The 20,304-nt window shown below is 37.1% G+C and overlaps 1 protein-coding gene across 1 annotated transcript; it reads left to right on the top strand.

Moving 5' to 3' along the window:
- Positions 1-351: 351 nt before the first annotated feature.
- Positions 352-18,022, top strand: LOC123879586 (heart- and neural crest derivatives-expressed protein 2). Its single transcript, XM_045927381.1, has 9 exons — positions 352-634; positions 4,446-4,533; positions 5,188-5,298; positions 6,317-6,403; positions 8,234-8,418; positions 10,078-10,170; positions 11,793-11,930; positions 17,322-17,473; positions 17,919-18,022. Exons 2-8 carry the CDS (start codon positions 4,449-4,451, stop codon positions 17,415-17,417), a joined length of 795 nt encoding a protein of 264 aa, XP_045783337.1. The 5' UTR covers positions 352-634; positions 4,446-4,448; the 3' UTR covers positions 17,418-17,473; positions 17,919-18,022.
- Positions 18,023-20,304: the final 2,282 nt, after the last annotated feature.

Here is a 20,304-nt window from a genome sequence, read left to right as displayed (position 1 = left end):
AGGCCGGTCACTTGATGTTAAGTGATTACCGTCGCCCACGAACATTTGCAGTACCAGAGGAACCGCCAATGTATTGCCGGCCTTTCAGTTTGGTCCACCCCTTGAATAACCCCATGTTGTAATCTCACGAGAACTCCACCGATGGGAGGTGGTTCCACAGTTTGCATGTGCGTGGAAAAAAGCATCTGGCACAACGGGTGGTCGAAGTGCACCGAGCAATTTTAAAATACTATCAAAAATGTTTCCTTTTAGCCGCTCTGATGGCCTGCCTTTTAAATAAACCTCTAATACCGCCTCTTCCTGAAAAAGGAGTGGCTTATCCCAATACAGCCAACGAGAGCGATCGCACTTGGCACTTTTGGCAGTGTTTAATCTGTGACCGAAGGGAAGTAACGCGTTCGCGCCATTTTTATTTAAAAAAAAAATTAAATGTGATGTTTTGATTGTTTCATGTTGTGCTCTGAGTGTCTGTGGTTTTGTTATTTTTAGTTTTGTGTATAAAAAATTATGTGATTTTCGCAAAATAAAAGAATAATGGATTATTACCATTTATCCTACCTATAGGCACACTATACTTAGGTAAATATAGAACCTACAGTGTCAGAGTATTGTTTTAATAATAATAATAATTAAGGTAAGTTTCTTTTTTTTTCTCTTTTGGCTTTACACAGATTAGCCAATGTCAGGTTTTTTTCTATTTTTTTTCTCTCTCGTCTGGCTTTACACTGATTAGCCAATGTCAAGTTTGTAGTTATTTACAATTTAGGGAAATTATACTTATGTATAAGTATGGACTTCGTCTGTGCCGGTGCCCGCCGACATACACGCGGCGCCCCTTTAGAGCGCTTCCCCGTCAGTTCCACCACCAATAAACACCAGCAGAACACAAAAACCGGCCACTTCTAAAAAAAAACACTCCAAAAAGACACAACACGCGCGCCAGCAAACGCCACCACAGACGAAGTTCGGATCTTTTCTATAAGTAAATTAATAAAAGTAAAAAACTGGTCAAGTGCGAGTGGGACTTGCACACTACGGGTTATGAAACATCGTACCATTTTTAGGGTTCCGTATCTCAAAAGGAAAAACGGAACCTTTATAGGATCACTTTGTTGTCTGTCTGTCGGTCCGTCCGTCCTTTGTCGTGTCTGTCAAGAAAACTTATAGAGTACCTATGTACTTCCCTAGGTACCTAGAATCATGAAATTTGGCAGGTAGGTAGGTCTTATAGCACAAGTACAGGAATAAATCCGAAACCTTGAATTGCTGGTTAGATCATTAAAAAAAAGTTCAAATGTGTTTAAATTTTCAAAGTAAGATAACTAACTATACCAAGTGGGATATCATATGAAAGGGCTTTACCTGTAGGTACATTCTAAAACAGATTTTTATTTATTTTAACCCCCGACCCAAAAATAGGTGCTATAAGTTTGACGTGTGTATCTGTGTATCTGTCTGTCGCATCGTAGCTCCTAAACTAATGAACCGATTTTAATTTAGTTTTTTTTTGTTTGAAAGGTGGCTTGATCGAAAGTGTTCTTAGCTATAATTGAAGAAAATCGGTTCAGCCGTTTGAATGTTATCAGCTCTTTTCTAGTTACTGTAACCTTCACTTGTCGAGGGTATTATAAATTTTTAATTTAGACTTGTTACTTAGAGGTACGGATCCCAAAAAAGTGTAGGTCTGTATCTCATGTTACTAAAGTGAAACCGTTTCGCCCGATATCTTCTTATCACTCACATGTAAATCATTCAAAATGTCCACACATGCGTCGCACGTTGGTCCAAACTCTGATCAATGTTTACGTTATAACGTCGGAAGGTTACCATGTAGGTAATGTAACACAATAAAAATTTACAGTAGTTTTACATTTATCTACAATCCGGGTACCTACCTAACTTTAAAACAAGAGACAAGTGTAAATTAAAAATTTATAACACCCCCGACAAGTGAAGGTTAGTAACTAGAAAAGAGCTGATAACTTTCAAACGGCTGAACTGATTTTCTTGGATTATAGCTAAGAACACTCTCGATTAAGCCACCTTTCAAAAAAAAAAGCTAAATTAAAATCGGTTCATTAGTTTAGGAGCTACGATGCCACAGACAGATACACAGATACACACGTCAAACTTATAACACACCTCTTTTTGGGTCGGGGGTTAAAAATAGGCACCATTCCACGCGGGCATGATTTGTAGAGTAAGTAATCAGATAAGGCTAGCTTAACTTTTAGTGTTATACCGAAATAGATTATTTTTCGGGTTAAAAAGTAGCCTATATGTGTTAATCCAGGATATTATCTATCAGAATTTCAAATTTCATCCAAATCCGTTAAGTAGTTTTTGCGTGGAAGAGTAACAAACATCCATCCATACATATACCTACAAACTTTCGCGTTTATAATATTACTAGCTAATGCCCGCGACTTCGTCCGCGTAGATTTACGTTTTTCAAAATCCCGCTGGAACTCTTTGATTTTCCGGGATAAAAAGTAGCCTATGTGTTAATAATCCAGGGTACCTATAATCTATCTCCATTTCAAACAGCCCAATCCGTTCAGTAGTTTTTGAGTGAAAGAGTAATAATCACCATCTCAGACCACATCATCACTTTCTATCAAATTGATTTTGATTGTGAGTTGAAAATGAAATAAAAAAAAACCGGCCAAGTGCAAGTCGGACTTGTACACGAAGGGTTCCGTACCAAATCTTTGAGCCCCTGTAACTTTAAAACTACACATTTTTAGAAAAATCCAAAACACCACAGGCACAGATATTAGTTTCTAGAATATGTCTTCAATATTCAAATTACATTGGAACTACGATTATATGGAGTAAGTGACGGAGGGAGCCCTGTTAAACAGATTTTTATTTATTTTTATGCATAACAGTTTTTGATTTTATGGTGCGAAATGTCGGAAAAAATACCCGAGTACGGAACCCTCGGTGCGCGAGTCTGACTCGCACTTGGCCGGTTTTATCTTTCTCCCTTTCTTCTAACTTCCATGTTCAAAGCATTGAACAGTAAATAAATCTGTTACCTACTCATAAAGCGCATTAAGAGGGCTCTCTCCGTCACTCGTTTCATACAATCGTAGTTCCAATTTCATTTGAATATTAAGCAACCAAAGTCCATGAAATTTTGCAGACATATTCTAGAAACTAATATCTATGTCTGTGGTTTTCCAGGTTTCTGTTAAAATATTCGGTTTCAAAGTTACGCGGTCTTAAAAATTCGCATACAAATCTTTGAGCCCCTGTAATTTTAAAACTACGTATTTTTAGAAAAATCTAAAACACCACAGACACAGATATTAGTGTCTAGAATATGTCTGCAAAAATTGATGGACTTTGGTTGCTTAATATTCAAATGAAATTGGAACTACGATTGTATGAAACGAGTGGAAACGAGTGACGGAGAGAGCCCTGTTAAGTAATGCAGTTTCAAGTGGGTTCTACCAGATAAAGACTAATTCATTACACCGAAATAACTGCATAAGTAGATACAGTCTCGAGTGCTTGAGAACTGTGGAGCCAGATTGAATAAAAACCGGCCAAGTGCGAGTCACACTCGCGCACCAAGGGTTCCTGGGGACTGTCTGTCTGTCCGTCCGTCTGTCTGTTCGAATCGTAGACGAAATGTGTCGCAAAACTGAAATTCTGGCATTTGATGCAAACGTTGACCTGAACCTAAATATTGAAATAGAAAAATTAAATTTATTTTAGGAGGCTCCCATACATAAAAAACCGGCCAAGTGCGGCCGTAAGTACTCGGGTAATTTTTCCGACATTGTGCACGAAAAATCAAAAAATATTTTGGCTAAAAATAAATAAAAATCTGTTTTAGAATCTACAGGTAAAAGCCCTTTCATACGATACCCCACTTGGTATAGTTATCTTACTTTGAAAAATGAAACATATTTTTTTTTTTAGTATGATGCAACCACAAATTCACGGTTTTCGGATTTATTCCTTTACTTGTGCTATAAGACCTACCTACCTGATAATTTCATGATTCCTGAAATTTCATGATACAGGACAGACAGACAAACAGACAGACTATGAATTTGTGGTTACATCATTAAAAAAAATTAAAATGTGTTTAAATTTTCAAAGATGACTACCAAATGAGGTATCATAATATTAAAGGGCTTTATCTGTTTCATTGGTTTACATTCTAAAACAGATTTTTATTTATTTTATGCATAATAGTTTTTGAATTATCGTGCAAAATAACTCATAACATAACCCACTCCTAACACAAGCTTAACGCTTAGTTGGAGGGGAAAAGGGGAATATTAGTCATAATTAAAATGACTAATATTCTTTAAAAAAAAATGTAAAAATAAACACCCGAGTAGGTACGGAACCCTCGGTGCGCGAGTCCGACTCACACTTGACCGGTTTTTAGGGATCCGTACCGTAAGAAAGTGATATTGTTTCAGGCAATGTCAAGTTACGGAAGCACGTCGCCTTCCGATGAAGGCTTTGACAGATACGAACCGCCTTTCTACTGCCCACCGTCACACCAAGGTATGTCATCTCGTCTAGTATACTCCTAACATCCCTTACATTTTAAACCCCCGACCCAAAAAGAGGGGTGTTATAAGTTTGACGTGTGTATCTGTGTATCTGTCTGTGGCATCGTAGCTCCTAAACTAATGAACCGATCTTAATTTAGTTTTTTTTTTTGTTTGAAAGGTGGCTTGATCGACAGTGTTCTTAGGTATAATCCAAAAAAATCGGTTCAGCCGTTTGAAAGTTATCAGCTCTTTTCTAGTTACTGTAACCTTCACTTGTCGGGGGTGTTATAAATTTTTAATTGACACTTGTATATTTTTCTTGTTTTGTGTGAAATAAAGTTGTCTATATATCTAGTACTTATTATAGTATACTTAATATACAAGTGTAAATTAAAAATTTATAACACCCCCAACAAGTGAAGGTTACAGTAACTAGAAAAGAGCTGATAACTTTCAAACGGCTGTACCAATTTTCTTGGATTATAGCTAAGAACACTCTCGATCAAGCCACCTTTCAAACAAAAACAAACTAAATTAAAATCGGTTCATTAGTTTAGGCGCTACGATGCCACAGATAGATACACAGATACACACGTCAAACTTATAACACCCCTCTTTTTGGGTCGGGGGTTAAAAATAGTTATTAATATAGTATAATGTATAGGTAGCCCAATGGACGGAGGGGTGTACTGGCCGGCCGCGAACGCGGAAGGTCACGACTTCGATGCCCAGGATCTCTACCACGACACTAGCAATTACATAGGAAGAAATTATGGTAAGTAAGTGAAATTACTTCATAGCTATACCGTACCATATGATTTGATCAACCCATTGCTGGCCCACTACTGAGTACGGGTCCCTTCTCAGAGTGAGAAGGGTTTAAACCATAGTCTGCAACGCTGGGGTCTCTTCTCAGAGTGAGAAGGGCTTAGACTTTAGGCCATAGTCTGCCACGCTGGCCCAATCCGCATTGGCAGACTTCACACACCTTTGAGAACACAGAGAACTCTCAGGCATGCAGGTTTCCTCACGATGTTTTCTTTCAGCGTTAAAGCAAGTGATATTTAATTGCTTAAAACGCACATAACTGAAAAGTTAGGGGTGCGTGCCCGGGATCGAACCCCCGACTTCCGATTAGGAGCCAGACGTTCTAACCACTAGGCTATCATACCATACCATATATTAAATCTATATCCATACACTAATTACGAGTAGGTAGATGTGACCCACGACTTCGTCCGTGTGGGTTAGGTTTTTAAAAATCCCGTGGGAAATCTTTGATATCCCGGGATAAAAAGTTGCCTATATGAATTGCCGGGATGTTATAAAAAAAACTCTTATGTTCATGTCAATTTCAAATAAATTAATCATTCCCGGGACTAAAGCTTACACTGTACCTTTCATATACCTACTTAAATCGGTTAAACGGATCTTTGGGAATCCCGCGGGTTATTTTACGATTTTTCTGGATAAAAAGTAGCCTATGTCCTCCCCGGGATGTAAGCTAATTCTGTATTTCATCAAAATCGGTTAAACTATTGGACCGTGAAAAGCTAACAGACAGACAGACAGACACATTTTCGCATTTTTTTTGTTCTCTCATCTGACTTTAAACAGATTAGCCAATGTCAGGTTTGTAGTTATTTACAAGTTAGGAAAACTATATAAGTACCTCTATATACAGCTATACTACGAAAATGTCACTAAAACTACAATATTTACACTATAAAACAACCATTTTCGCATTTATAATATTACTGTGATTTTATTTAATATCTATATCTGTGGTCCAGGGTACGAAGAGATGCAGATCTCTTGCAACGAGCCGTACGACGCCTTCCCCGGCATGATGCACCACACCTACACGCAGAATAGCACAGGTAAACCAATCATTATCATCGCCATCATCGACGCTGGGCATAGGTCTTTAGTAGTGCTAGTGAGTCTAATAGTTGCTGTTACCTTTAGCAGTCCCCCAACGCGACGGGACAAGTGCTTGGATAACAAGTACCTACCTAATTTAAAAAGTTTTCAAAAAAACTCTGAATGCGGTTTGCACTGCATTTTTTAAAATTCAGATACAAGTTAGCCCTTGACTGCAATCTCACCTGGTGGTAAGTGATGATGCAGTCTAAGATAGAAATCTTAGACTGCATCATCACTATGTGTGGCAGTATTCATTAAACCCATATTATACCCCTTTGGTTTTTACACGGCATCAAACCACGGCACAGCTTTGCCGGTAGGGTGGTAACTAGCCACGGCCGAAGTCTCCCAGCGGACCAGACCAGAAGAAATTTAGAAATTATAAAATTCAAAATTTCTGCCTATCGGGAATCGAACCCGGGCCACTCATAAGACCACAGCGCTCATCACTGCGCCAGCGAGGCCGTTAATACTCGATACCCCTTTGTTTTCCACACGGCATCGTACCGGAACGTAAATCGCTTGGCGGCACGGTTTTGCCGGTAGGGTGGTAACTAGCCACGGCCGAAGCCTCCCACCAGGCCAGACCAGAGAAATTATAAAATTTCAAACCCCTGCCGGGAATCGTGTAAAATTGTTTTTCTGTCGTTTGGTATATAATGTTGTTGTAAGTAGGTACATCTAAATTCATGAACTCAGAATTATCTCCTCTTGCATTTGACAGCCCACTCGATACAATAGCAAAAAATTTTTTGGAGATTTCCACTACTTTTGATGTAAAGGTCAATTTTTTCCGTATAAAATATAGTATGTCACCCGGACTTTTACAACGAATCAATTGACACCTCATTCATCAAAATTGGCCCAGTAGTTTAGACACTACGGTGGAACACACGGAATCTGAATACAAACATACATATTAAGTACATAGACTGCTAAAATCATAACCCTTCCTTTTGGCTTTCAAGTTCAAAATATTTTTATTCCAGTAAACTTTTACAAGTGCTTTTGAATCGTCAAAATAATCTACCACTGGTTCGGAATGCCGTTCCTACCGAGAAGAACCAGCAAGAAACTCGGCGGTTGCTCTTTTCAAGTATTCAATTTACAATAATATGCCATACTGTATACAAATAATTGCAGCGCCGTGTATTGCTGGAACGAGTCAAATCCAAGCTTTTTTGTCATTTACATAATATAATCTTCGATTGTATAATAAGCTTTTTTCAGGAGCATACTTTTAATAGATTTTTTAAACTTGTGTAAAGGCAAGTCTAAAATTGCCTTTGGAATTTTATTATAAAACTAGCTGTGCCCGCGACTTCGTTCGCGTGGAATAGTGACTTTTCGCGCTTTATATAGCCACGGACGCTCAGGCGCGAGGCGTGTAGTACGTACTCTGTACGTTAAAAATGTTCGCCGTGATTCTTTAAATTGACATAACTTTTTTATTTATGAACCGATTGACATGAAATAAACACTAAATGTTAAGTGAAGCTTACTACAATGTATTAGTGAAAACCGTATCTAAATCGAATAAGCCGTTTCTGAGATTAGCGTGCACAAACACACAGACAAACAGACAAAAAAAAATTAATTACAATTTCGGGTTCGGCATTGATATAATAACAACCCCTGCTACTTTTTTTTATATATTTCCATTGTACAGCCACCACTTTTCTACAATTTTATAATATGTATTATATATTTTTTTATTATATATTACATTATTATTGCTTTGCCGTAGTCTGGTCAAAAAATCAGTCTAGATTTTCCTTGCCCAGGTCTGGACTGTGACATGCAAACTATACCCCGCTATGACAGACCGCCTCCCTCTTTTGTGAGAGTCGTCAAGAGAAGGACTACTGCCAACAAGAAGGAGAGAAGAAGAACACAAAGTATTAACACCGCTTTCACCGATTTGCGAGAGTGTATACCCAATGTGCCACCTGATACTAAGCTGTCCAAGGTAATAATAATATGCTCCCTTAGTATCATCGTATCCTACGAATAACGACACTATTACAAAAGCCTACTTTTCAGGATGAGCAGTTTTGTGGTTTATTAGGGTTCCGTACCTCAAAAGGAAAAATGGAACCCTTATAGGATCACTTTGTTGTCTGTCTGTCTGTCTGTCCATCCGTCCGTCCGTCGTGTCTGTCAAGAAACCTATATGGTACTTCCCGTTGACCTAGAATCATGAAAAGCAGGTAGGTAGGTCTCATAGCACAAGTACAGGAATAAATCTGAAAACCGCGAATTTGTGGTTACATCATTAAAAAAAATTTGAAATGTGTTTCAATTTTCAATGTAAGATAACTGTACCAAGTGGGGTATCATAATATGAAAGTGCTTCAGATTTTTATTTATTTTTACGTGTGATAGTTTTTGATTTATCGTGCAAAATGTTGGAAAAAATACCCGATCACGGAATTCTCAGTGCGCGAGTCTGACTCGCACTTGGCCGGTTTTTTTTAATACTAATGAACATGTAACTATGCAATCTTATAGTTTACAATGTTGGTTTCAGTGTTATGATAAAGGGGCTTATTGGGCTTTTCTTCAATTGCAAGCATTAAAATTATTCCTTTAAGACTTTATTCCACGGAACCGAATCGTTCCTATCGGGTCATAAATACATATATTTGTGTCATTTTTCGTTGGAAAATGCGGTCTTAAAAGTATTAAAAGCCTTTATGACCACCACAAACACCATGTGGTTAATAGGTAGAGTTGAAATTTTCACAGAATGAGTAGATATAACTATTGCCGCTAATAACAACAAATAATGAAGATTTCAAAATGGCTGCCATGAAAAAGTGTTAATTCTTGTACAATGCCACGGAACCCTTCGTGTGCGAGTCGAACTCGCATTTGACCGATTTTGTTCTTTGTTCTTTCTTTCTCAGAGTTTAAAAAAAACCAAGCAAATTAGTACAAATTTTCACCACGGAGCATGTATCAATTATTTTCTTCATCATAGAGCAAGTAGGTATTAGTAAGTCGACAAAAAAATCTCTTGATGTTATATTTAATTTTAATATAAACAATTTTCTTAAGCTACTTCCATATTCGTTAACAACAACCACAACTTTATTCGTGCTCTAACATAATCTTTATTCAAGTAGACCATATATTAAAGTAAATTAAAAATTTATAACACCCCCGACAAGTGAAGGTTACAGTAACCAGAAAAGAGCTGATGACTTTCAAACGACTGAACTGATTTTCTTGGATTATAGCTAAAAACACTCTCGATCAAGCCACCTTTCAAACAAAAAAAATTAAATTAAAATCGGTTCATTAGTTTAGGAGCTACGATGCCACCGACAGATACACAGATACACACGTCAAACTTATAACACCCATGGGTCGGGGGTTAAAAATATATATGAGATAATATTATTTACCTACTTTTTTCAATGCCTTTTGGTTTAGGAAACCTACATTTTTTGGCCTATTTAGTTCAACCATTTACCTACTTACTCTAATTTGAAAAATCTAGATTTTTGTATCAATCTCATCAAAAACCAAAATCAGTGTGTTGAATTTAGGATTAATAAAAAATAGATTATACTTATTTCTAATGTTGCTATACCTTTCTCATTTTAACTTATACGCTTGTCAGATGGTGCGAGCGAGATCGCAGAGCATCAATATCGCGTTCTCAAAACTCAGAGACCGTATACCAAGCGTTCTGCCCGACACTAAGATGACAAAGGTTAGATTTTTTGCATTTTTTTTCTCTCTAAAAGTAGTTTTTTTCTCTGTAAAAGTCTATGAAGTATGGTAGCTTGATTGTTATTCTATTTGTGGTTGTTTAACACAAAAGTTGTTTAACGCATAACTCAAACCCTTGAGATCTTATTAAAAAAAATTACGTGCTCTGTGGTGAAACAAAGACAAAGTTGCTCAAAATTTTTGGAATTTAAATTTTGCTTTTATTTGTTTGAAACTAGCTAATGCCCGCGACTTCGTTCGCGTGGATGTAGGTTTTTTAAAACTCCCGTGGGAACTCTTTGATTTTCTGGGATAAAAAGTAGCTTATGTGCTAATCTCTTAATGTTTAATATCTTTGCTAGGAAAGTAGTAAAAATAATTAAGTAAAATAATAGTATAACATTGTTATTTCGTCAAATTCTTAGGGTAATATTTGTTGTAGTATAAGTGTACTTATTAAGTGTTTATATTAAATTTAATTTATTAATATAAAATAATAACTAAGCGTGCCTAAAAACCATAGTCATGTTGTGCGACCATATAGGGTTACAATAAGGTCAAGATGTTGCAATTTAAGAATTAAGTTAATGTAATTATTGTAATCTGTTTTGGTTGACAATAAATAAATAAATAAATAAATAAATAAATCCAGGGTATAGGTAATCTATCTCCATTCTAAATTTCAGCCCAATCCGTCCAGTAGTTTTTGCGTGAAGGAGTAACAAACATACACACACACACATACAAACTTTCTCCTTTATAATATTAGAGTTATGGGACGTGCTCTGCAATGAAATTAAAAAAAAATGGTATTGTTGTTTTCAAGTTTTATTCTGTACCTAATAATTACATGATTTAGCATTACTCCTGCATCTACAGGTGCAATCAAACGAATTAATTATACGACTTATCCAACGAATTATAGCGGAATCGAGGCGCAGTTTTTATATATATATATATTTTTTTTAAAGAATATTAGTCATGTTAAATGACTAATATTCCCCTTTCCTCTCCAACTAAGCGTCAGGCTTGTGCTAGGAGTAGGTACGACAATAGTGCAACGGGCGGGGTTTGAACCGTGGACCTTGCGGTTTTCAGTCCACTCCTTTACCGGTTGAGCTATTGAGACTGATTTTGACCACAACTTAATTTGAACTTTATTCACTTACACCTACAGTCGAAATTGGTATTTAATGAAAACAAAACACGTAGGAGACGCGAAGGGTGCACAGACGCCGTTATAGTAAAGTAAATAAATCTGACTTTGATTTGTTATCAAAAAATGATATTGCGTCTCGGCTCGACTCCACTCTATAAGTGTGCGTTGCGCCTTTATTACCACTGATTAAAGAATGCCATCAAAAAAAAAAGTTATATTGAATACTAGCCGATGCCCGCGACTTCGTCCGCGTGGATATAGGTTTTTCGAAATCCCGTGGGAACTCTTTGATTTTCCGGGATAAAAAGTAGCCTATGTGCTAATCCAGGATATTATCTATCTCCATTCCAAACAGCCAAATCCGTCTAGTAGTTTTTGCGTGAAGGGTAACAAACATACCTACACACACACATACACACAAACTTTCGCCTTTATAATATTATAGTGTGATCTATTGTCCCCAGATCAAAACCCTCCGTTTGGCAACCTCCTATATATCGTACCTCCTCAAAGTTCTGGAAACAGATGGTGAGCCAGCTGGTGGCTTCCGTGCAGAACTACACCACACACCGCCTAGACGGAGAAACGCTGATCACTCACAGGTAACATGCATCACAGGTAATATGCATCACCAGCAGTACTCTGAATCACAGGTAACATTCATCACAAGTAATCTGCATGATGCATCACAGGTATTTATGCATTACAGGTAACCCGCATCACACATGATCTGACCCAGGCTATCACTAGAACTCAATACTTACAGCGATAGATATATTTAGCAGACACTGTTGAGAAATAGTAAAAGCACACAGAAGGGTGACAGAAGGGCTGGCTCATTTTTTGCGCAACGGATCAGCCTGGCTGTCCAACGTGGAAATGCAGGCAGTATTCTTGGCACCATTCCACGCGGGCATGATTTGTATAGTAATTAGATTAGATAAGGCTAGCTTTAAGTTTTAAAGCACATTCAATGTGTTAAGAGGGCTCTCTCCGTCACTCGTTTCATACAATCGTAGTTTCAATTTCATTTGAATATTAAGCAACCAAAGTCCATGAAATTTTGCAGACATATTCTAGAAACTAATATCTATGTCTGTGGTTTTCCAGATTTCTGTTAAAATATTCGGTTTCAAAGTTACGCGGTTTTAAAAATTTTCATACAAATCTTTGAGCCCCTGTAATTTTAAAACTACATATTTTTAGAAAAATCTAAAACACCACAGACACAGATATTAGTTTCTAGAATATGTCTGCAAAATTTCATGGACTTTGATTGCTTAATATTCAAATGAAATTGGAACTACAATTGTTTGAAACGAGTGACGGAGAGAGCCCTGTTAAAAGCGCACAGTCTATCCCGACAGTGGGTACATGCGATTCCACTTGAGTAAGTTCACAAGGGAAAGTGACTAGATATAGCAAGTACTCGACCGGCTGGCGCCAGTGCATCTGATTGCCATTCAAGAATTCAAGAATTTATCTGCTCATAAAATATGGTTACAGGATTTTTCCGAAATTCCTATTAGGTCCTTTTTTAATCCCCGACCCAAAAAGAGGGGTGTTATAAGTTTGACGTGTGTATCTGTGTATCTGTGTATCTGTCTGTGGCACCGTAGCTCCTAAACTAATGAATCGATTTTGATTTAGTTTTTTTTTGTTTGAAAAGTGGCTTGATCGAGAGTGTTCTTAGCTATAATTCAAGAAAATCGGTTCAGCCGTTTGAAAGTTATCAGCTCTTTTCTAGTTACTGTAACCTTCACTTGTCGGGGGTGTTATAAATTTTTGATTTACACTTGTTTAAATGTATTACAGAAGCAGGCGTTATTTTGCGGAAGTCCATGATATACAAGGAACCAAAAGCTGAAGGTGGAAGCGACGGGCCTGCCCGCGAAATTCAAATTTAATTTAGTTTTTCGCAATATGTAAACTAATACGACAACGTAGGCTTATGGTATTTTAATTGCGACAATGGCAGTATCATCCTCACAGGTTTATATAAAAATCTTTACTTGAAAGGGTCCAGCTTAAGAAATTAATTCTAGTATCGACTAATTTGTGAGAATAGTCGATACTAGAATTAATTTCTTAAAGTTTCTTAAATTAAATTTGAATTTCGCGGGCAGGCCCGTCTCATGCCCCTTAATTTGCTATAATCCAACCAACCAAATATAAACCAACGAAATTTGTATGGTACGCAGCACCACACAAATTCCACTGCGTACCATACAGATTTCGTTGGTTTGGATTATTGGTTGGTTGGTTGGTTTGTTTGGATGGTTGGGTTGGTTGGTTTGGTTGGTTGGATTATAGCTATACTATAGGATTGGTCCTTTACCTAGAAGATGGATCGAAGTTGCCTACTATTTAGATATGGAACGCCCTTCCGGCGTCAGTTTTCCCTTCCACCTATAATATGGGTGCCTTCAAGTCAAGAGTGAATAGGCAACTTCTAGGCAAGCGCGCTCCATCTTAGGCTGCATCATCACTTGCTAGCAGGTCTGATTGCAGCCAAGCGCTAGTCTATATAATTAAAAAAAAAATTGGTTGTCTGTAAAGTCGGTTTACTGACGATAGTTGAACGTGACAACAAAGGCCGATTGTGCTTCTTTGTCGCTCGTTCCGCGCTCTCGCTTGCACTTCAAGCCTTACATGGAACGCCTCAGAGCGAGGTAACGCCGCATGAGTCATGTTTTTTCGTGCGTGCAGCCGGCTCTATCGAATTATAAGACGTTGTCACGTCAAAAGCCTAGGTATCTACCTGCTAGTCCAAAAGAATTTAATTCAATCTCGAATGTACATCAGTAAAAACAATAAAACAAGTATATTTATAGGTATATTTAGATAATAAAAGCAGTTAACTTTTATCTTGCTACAAACCAGACGCCCATGATTATCTTTTATTAGCGCTAATTTAATACTGTGGAAACACATGGCCCTACGTAAACTGGCGGCGCGGCGGGAAAACTTCTCGGATCTAATGTTTTATATTTCCGAGAGGGAGAGCCTTGGAGTCTCTATAAAATTATTATATGTACTTATATAGGTACTTCTCTATTATCTATAATCTATAGCTATACGAGTATAAGACCTCTTCTTAACAGGGCTCTCTCCGTCACTCGTTTCATACAATCGTAGTTCCAATTTCATTTGAATATTAAGCAACCAAAGTCCATGAAATTTTGCAGACATATTCTAGAAACTAATATCTGTGTCTGTGGTGTTTTAGATTTGTCTAAAAATACGTAGTTTTAAAATTACAGGGGCTCAAAGATTTGTATGAAATTTTTTAAGACCGCGTAACTTTGAAACCGAATATTTTAACAGAAATCTGGAAAACCACAGGCATAGATATTAGTTTCTAGAATATGTCTGCAAAATTTCATGGACCTTGGTTGCTTAAAATTCATTTGAAATTGGAACTACGATTGTATGAAACGAGTGACGGAGAGAGCCCTCTTAAGGTGGATGCGACGGGTCTGCCCGCGAAATTCAATTTAATTTGGTTTTTCGCAATTTGTAAACTAATACGACAAAGTAGGCTTATGGCACTTTAATTGCGCCAATGGCAGTATCATTCTCACAGGTTTATATAAAAATCTTTACTTGAAAGGGTCCAGTTTAAGAAATTAGCTCTAGTATGGACTATAACTAACAAATTAGTCCACTACACCCCCGATAAGTGAAGGTTACAGTAACTAGAAAAGAGCTGATAACTTTCAAACGGCTGAACCGATTTTCTTGGATTATAGCTAAGAACACTCTCGATCAAGCCACCCTTCAAACAAAAAAAAACTAAATTAAAATTGGTTCATTAGTTTAGGAGCTACGATGCCATAGACAAATACACAGATACACACGTCAATCTTATAACACCCCTCTTTTTGGGTCGCGAGTTAAAAATAACCGTTTTTGGCATTTAACGATTACCTTCTTCGCCCAGAAGGAAGTATTTGTTTACAAGTTTACTTCAGCAAGTAGAATTAGGTCAGTTTTTTACCTGCCTGTTTACATTCCGTGTCTGCCATCATTCAACAGTCTTGTATTTTATAGTGGCCATGTGTCTTTTAATTTTAGATTTCAGACTTTCTGGCACGTACCTAGTTTTTTAGGGTTCCATATCTCAAAAGGAAAAACGGAACCCTTATAGGATCACTTTGTTGTCTGTCTGTCTGTCCGTCCGTCCGTCCGGCTATCCATCTTTCCGTCTGTCGTGTCCGCCAAGAAACCCTATAGGTTACTTCCCGTTGACGTAGAATCATAGGCAGGTATAGATACTTAGATCTTAGAGCACAATTAAAGGAAAAATTCTGAAAACCGAGAATTTGTGGTTACATCACAAAAAAAATGTTGTTCATTAACAAATAAATAAGTATTTTCAATTTTCAAAGTAAGATAACTATATCAAGTGGGCTTTACCTGTAAATTCTAAAATAGATTTTTATTTATTTTTAAGCATAATTTGATTTATCGTGCAAAATGTCGGAATAAATACCCGAGTACGGAACCCTCGGTGCGCGAGTCTGACTCGCACTTAGCCGGTTTTTTTAATCATATACAAGTTAGACCTTGACTGAAATCTCACGTGGTGGTAAGTGATGATGCAGTCTAAGGTGGAAACGGGCTAAGCTGGTAGTTGTATGGCAGTTTATATTAAACCCATCATACCCCTTTGGTTTCTACATAGCATAGTATCAGAACGTTAAATTACTTGGCGGTACGGCTTTGCCGGTTGGGTGGAATCTAGCCACGGCCGAAGCCTCCCGCTATACCTGACTAGAGAAAAAGAATGTTTAGTTTTTCACAATATAAGTAACTATAAAACCTATACTACGTATAATTTTCCCATGCGTAAATCAAGCCACGGAACTTAACAGGGCTCTCTCCGTCAGTCGCTCCATACAATCGTAGTTCCAATTTCATTTGAATATTAAGCAACCAAAGTCCATGAAATTTTGCAGACATATTCTAGAAACTCATATCTGTGTCTGTGGTGTTTTAGATTTTTCTAAAAATATGTAGTTTTAAAATTACAGGGGCTCAAAGATTTGTATGTAAATTTTTAAGACCGCGTAACTTTGAAGCCGAATATTTTAACAGAAATCTGGAAAACCACAGACATAGATATTAGTTTCTAGAATATGTCTGCAAAATTTCATGGACTTTGGTTGCTTAATATTCAAATGAAATTGGAATTACGTTTGTATGAAGCGAGTGACGGAGAGATCCCTCTTAAAAGTTTCAAAATAGACAGTAGTTTATAAATAGACATCATAATGCGCCTATTCAAAACCAAAAAACCAAGACAGGAGCCGGTTTTTTGTGCCTTTTTTTTCAAAAACGGTTCTGCCTCATCTGTGAGCAATCATGCTTGTAAACGATACGAGATTTTTTCAAAAAACTGGCTTTTTTTGGAAAGTTTTTGCTACAGTCTGTAGCTGTAACAAGTTTTTTGTATAAACTGTTATATCGAGACAAGTTTTTGTCGTGATTTGACTTGCTATTACATGACGTTGTTTGAAAATGAAATTAGACATTATGGAATAGAATCAATGCTAGGTACTTCTTCGTCAATACAACTTCGTCCGCTTGGGCTTAGACTTTTAGGGTTTCGCTGCCTGTCTGTCTGTCCGTCTGTTTAGAAAAGCTATAGGGTACTTCCTGTTGACCTAGAATCATGAAATTTGGCAGGTAGCTAGGGCTTTATAACATAACTTAAGGAAAAAATCCAAAAACCGTGAATTTCTGGTTACATCACAAAAAAATAGTATTTTTAATTATTATCAAAGTAAGATAATTATACCAAGTGCGTATTATAATATGAAAAGGGTTTACCTGTACATTCTAAAACAGATTTTCGGTTATTTTTATGCATAATAGTTTTTGATTTATCGTGCAAAATGTCGGAAAAAATTTCCGAGTACGGAACTCTCGGTGCGCGAGTCTGACTCGCACTTGGCTGGTTTTTTTTAAATAGATTCTTTCTTTTTCAGAGCAACGCGTCAGAGAAGAAAGGCAAAGGTCGAACCGGATGGCCACAACATGTATGGGCGTTGGAATTGAAGAGCGAGCAAAACCTGCAGACTTAGCTTGTATAGAATAAGGTGTACAAACTTTCAAGCTGTATCACTACCCATATTATAAACTAGCTGTGCCCGCGACTTCATTCGCGTGGATTGGTCAGATCCCCTGCAGCATCAGGATTGAGGAGTTGGACTCCAAATTTTGTGTGAAACAATGTCGCAAAGTTCCTCTATCGATTAAAAAAGAAATGACGCAAATCGGTTCAGAAATTTCGGAGATTTCGGTGTACATAGGTAGAAAAACACAACTCCCTTTTTGAAAGTCGGTTAAAAAAGTAGCCTATGTTACACCCTGGTCAATCCTCTACTTGTATGTGAAAATCCCGTTAAAATCGGTTCAGCCGTTCCGGAGATTAGCCTTTTCAAACAGACAGACAGACAGACAGACAAAAATTTTAAAAACGTGTGATTCAGTTATGGTATCGTTCAAATAACCATATGAGCTTAATATGAGGTAGTTATTTCGAAATTACAGACACACACTCCAATTTTATTTATTAGTATAAATGCACAAGTGTGTTTGTGTCTTGGTTTGTTCTTCAATCATGTCGCAACAGAGCAACGGATTGATCTCATATAGTTGAAGACCTGGAGAGTGATATAGGATGGATGAAGGCCATTTTTTATCCCGAAATCAAAGGGTTCCCACGGGATTTTTGAAAATCTAAATCTACGCGGACGAAGTCGCGGGCATTAGCTAGTATTATAATCATCTGCAATGTCATCTACGAGGATCTAGGTTTTTCATCATGTACCCATCACCGACCGGCTCACTACTAAGCACAGTTTTCCTATATCAGTAGTGTGCTGGCTTCGTCTGTGTTGGTGTTAGCTGGCGGGCGTGCTCTGCCTTTTTGTAGTGTTTTTTTTTTGTTAAAACTGGCTGGAAAGCGCTCTAAAGGGGTGCTGTGCGTATGTCGGCGAGTGTCAGCACAGACGGTGTCCATACTCGTATATTTTAATTACTAGCTTGTTACAAATAACTACAAACTTGACATTGGCTAATCTTTGTAAAGCCAGAAGAGAGAGAATAGAATAGTGTGCTGGCGATGGGTTAGTCATGATAAACAATATACTATGTATTATGTAACTACTTAGGTAAAATAAAGCGTGGTACATACATGAACTTCTCTATTATGTACCTAAGATATTTTGTAATATACAGGGTGTTTGGTAATTAGTATATAAAGACGACACGTACCCATGCTACTTTGATCTGATAAATACAATGCTGAAGTATAATGACGAAATAAAATTATAAAAATTTCCATACAAAATTTTAATTTTTTTTATGTCCTAGTTTTCATGGCCCCAAAGTGCCCTAACTCACTGAGATCGTAAGCCTTAGCCTATCTAAAGATGACCAACGATCTCAGTGAGTTAGGGCACGTTAGGGTCATGAAAACGTTGACATAATTTTTTTTTAAATTTTGTATGGAAATTTTTATAATTTTATTTCGTCATTATACTTCAGCATTGTATTTATCAGATCAAAGTAGCATGGGTACGAGTATATACTAATTACCAAACACCCTGTATTAAGAAGATATGAGTATACTTAAGAATAGACATAGGTACCTACCTATCCATGTATGTAAATACACCTAAAACAAATAAATATTCCAAAAAAGTATGCCAAAGAATAAAAATAAACCTACTTCTAGAAAACTGTTTTATTTTATTTTAATGATTAATCTTTTGTTATTTACCCAATTTACCTGATATCTAACGACCGAAAGATGTATAATTATATACTTACTTAGATTAGAAGGATTTGACTGATTTATCAACGCACAGCTCAAACTATTGGACATATATAACTATTATGATGTAGACATCCGCTAAGAAAGGTGTTTTGAAAATTCAGTTCCTAAAGGGATAAAACGGGGTTGAAAAGTAACAGCCCGATCCATCCAGTAGTTCGAGCTGTGCGTCGATAGGTCAGTCAGTCAGTCATGTTACTCCTTCACGCAAAAACTACTGGACGGATTGGGCTGAAATTTAGAATGGAGATAGATTATACCCTGGATTAGCACATAGGCTACTTTTTATCCCGGAAAATCAAACAGTTCCCACGGGATTTTTACAACTACATCCACGCGAACGAAGTCGCGGGCATCAGCTAGTACTTAAATAAAATAGTGTGTTTGTTTGTTGGTTTATTGGTTTGCAATTTTATTTAAATTGGATGCAAGCTACCTCTTCGTCAACGTGGAATCAGATTTGTTTATAATCCCGTGGGAACTCTTTGATTTTTCCGGGACAAATGGTGGCCTATGTCCATCCCTGGAATGTATAAGCACGTCGTTATACGAATATCGTTGAGTATCGTTGCACGAACCATCAAAATCTAGCAGACATACAAACTTTCGCATAATATTATTATGTATATTATTGTAAATTGAACAATTGAAAAGAGCAACCGCCGAGTTTCTTGCTGGTTCTTCTCGGTAGGAACGGCATTCCGGACCAGTGGTAAATTATTTGACGATTCAAAAGCACTTGTAAAAGTTTATTTGAATAAAAATCTATTCTATTCTATTCTATCATTAGTTGGATCATATTAGAAAGAAAGAAAAAAACGTTTATTTTTAACCCCCGACCCAAAAAGAGGGGTGTTATAAGTTTGACGTGTGTATCTGTGTATCTGTCTGTGGCATCGTAGCGCCTAAACGAATGAACCGATTTTAATTTACTTTTTTTTGTTTGAAAGGTGGCTTGACCGAGAGTGTTCTTAGCTATAATCCAAAAAAATTGGTTCAGCCGTTTAAAAGTTATCAGCTATTTTCTAGTTTTCTTGTAGAAAAGAAGGTTAGATAACCCTTAGGTTCATAATATTCAAGTGTCAATTGACAAATGTCAAGCTGTCAAGATGGACGTTGCCTAGATATAC

This window comes from Maniola jurtina, chromosome 28 (assembly GCF_905333055.1).
Source record: "Maniola jurtina chromosome 28, ilManJurt1.1, whole genome shotgun sequence".
Taxonomy (NCBI): domain Eukaryota; kingdom Metazoa; phylum Arthropoda; class Insecta; order Lepidoptera; family Nymphalidae; genus Maniola; species Maniola jurtina.
This window is presented reverse-complemented; position numbering and strand designations above follow the sequence as displayed.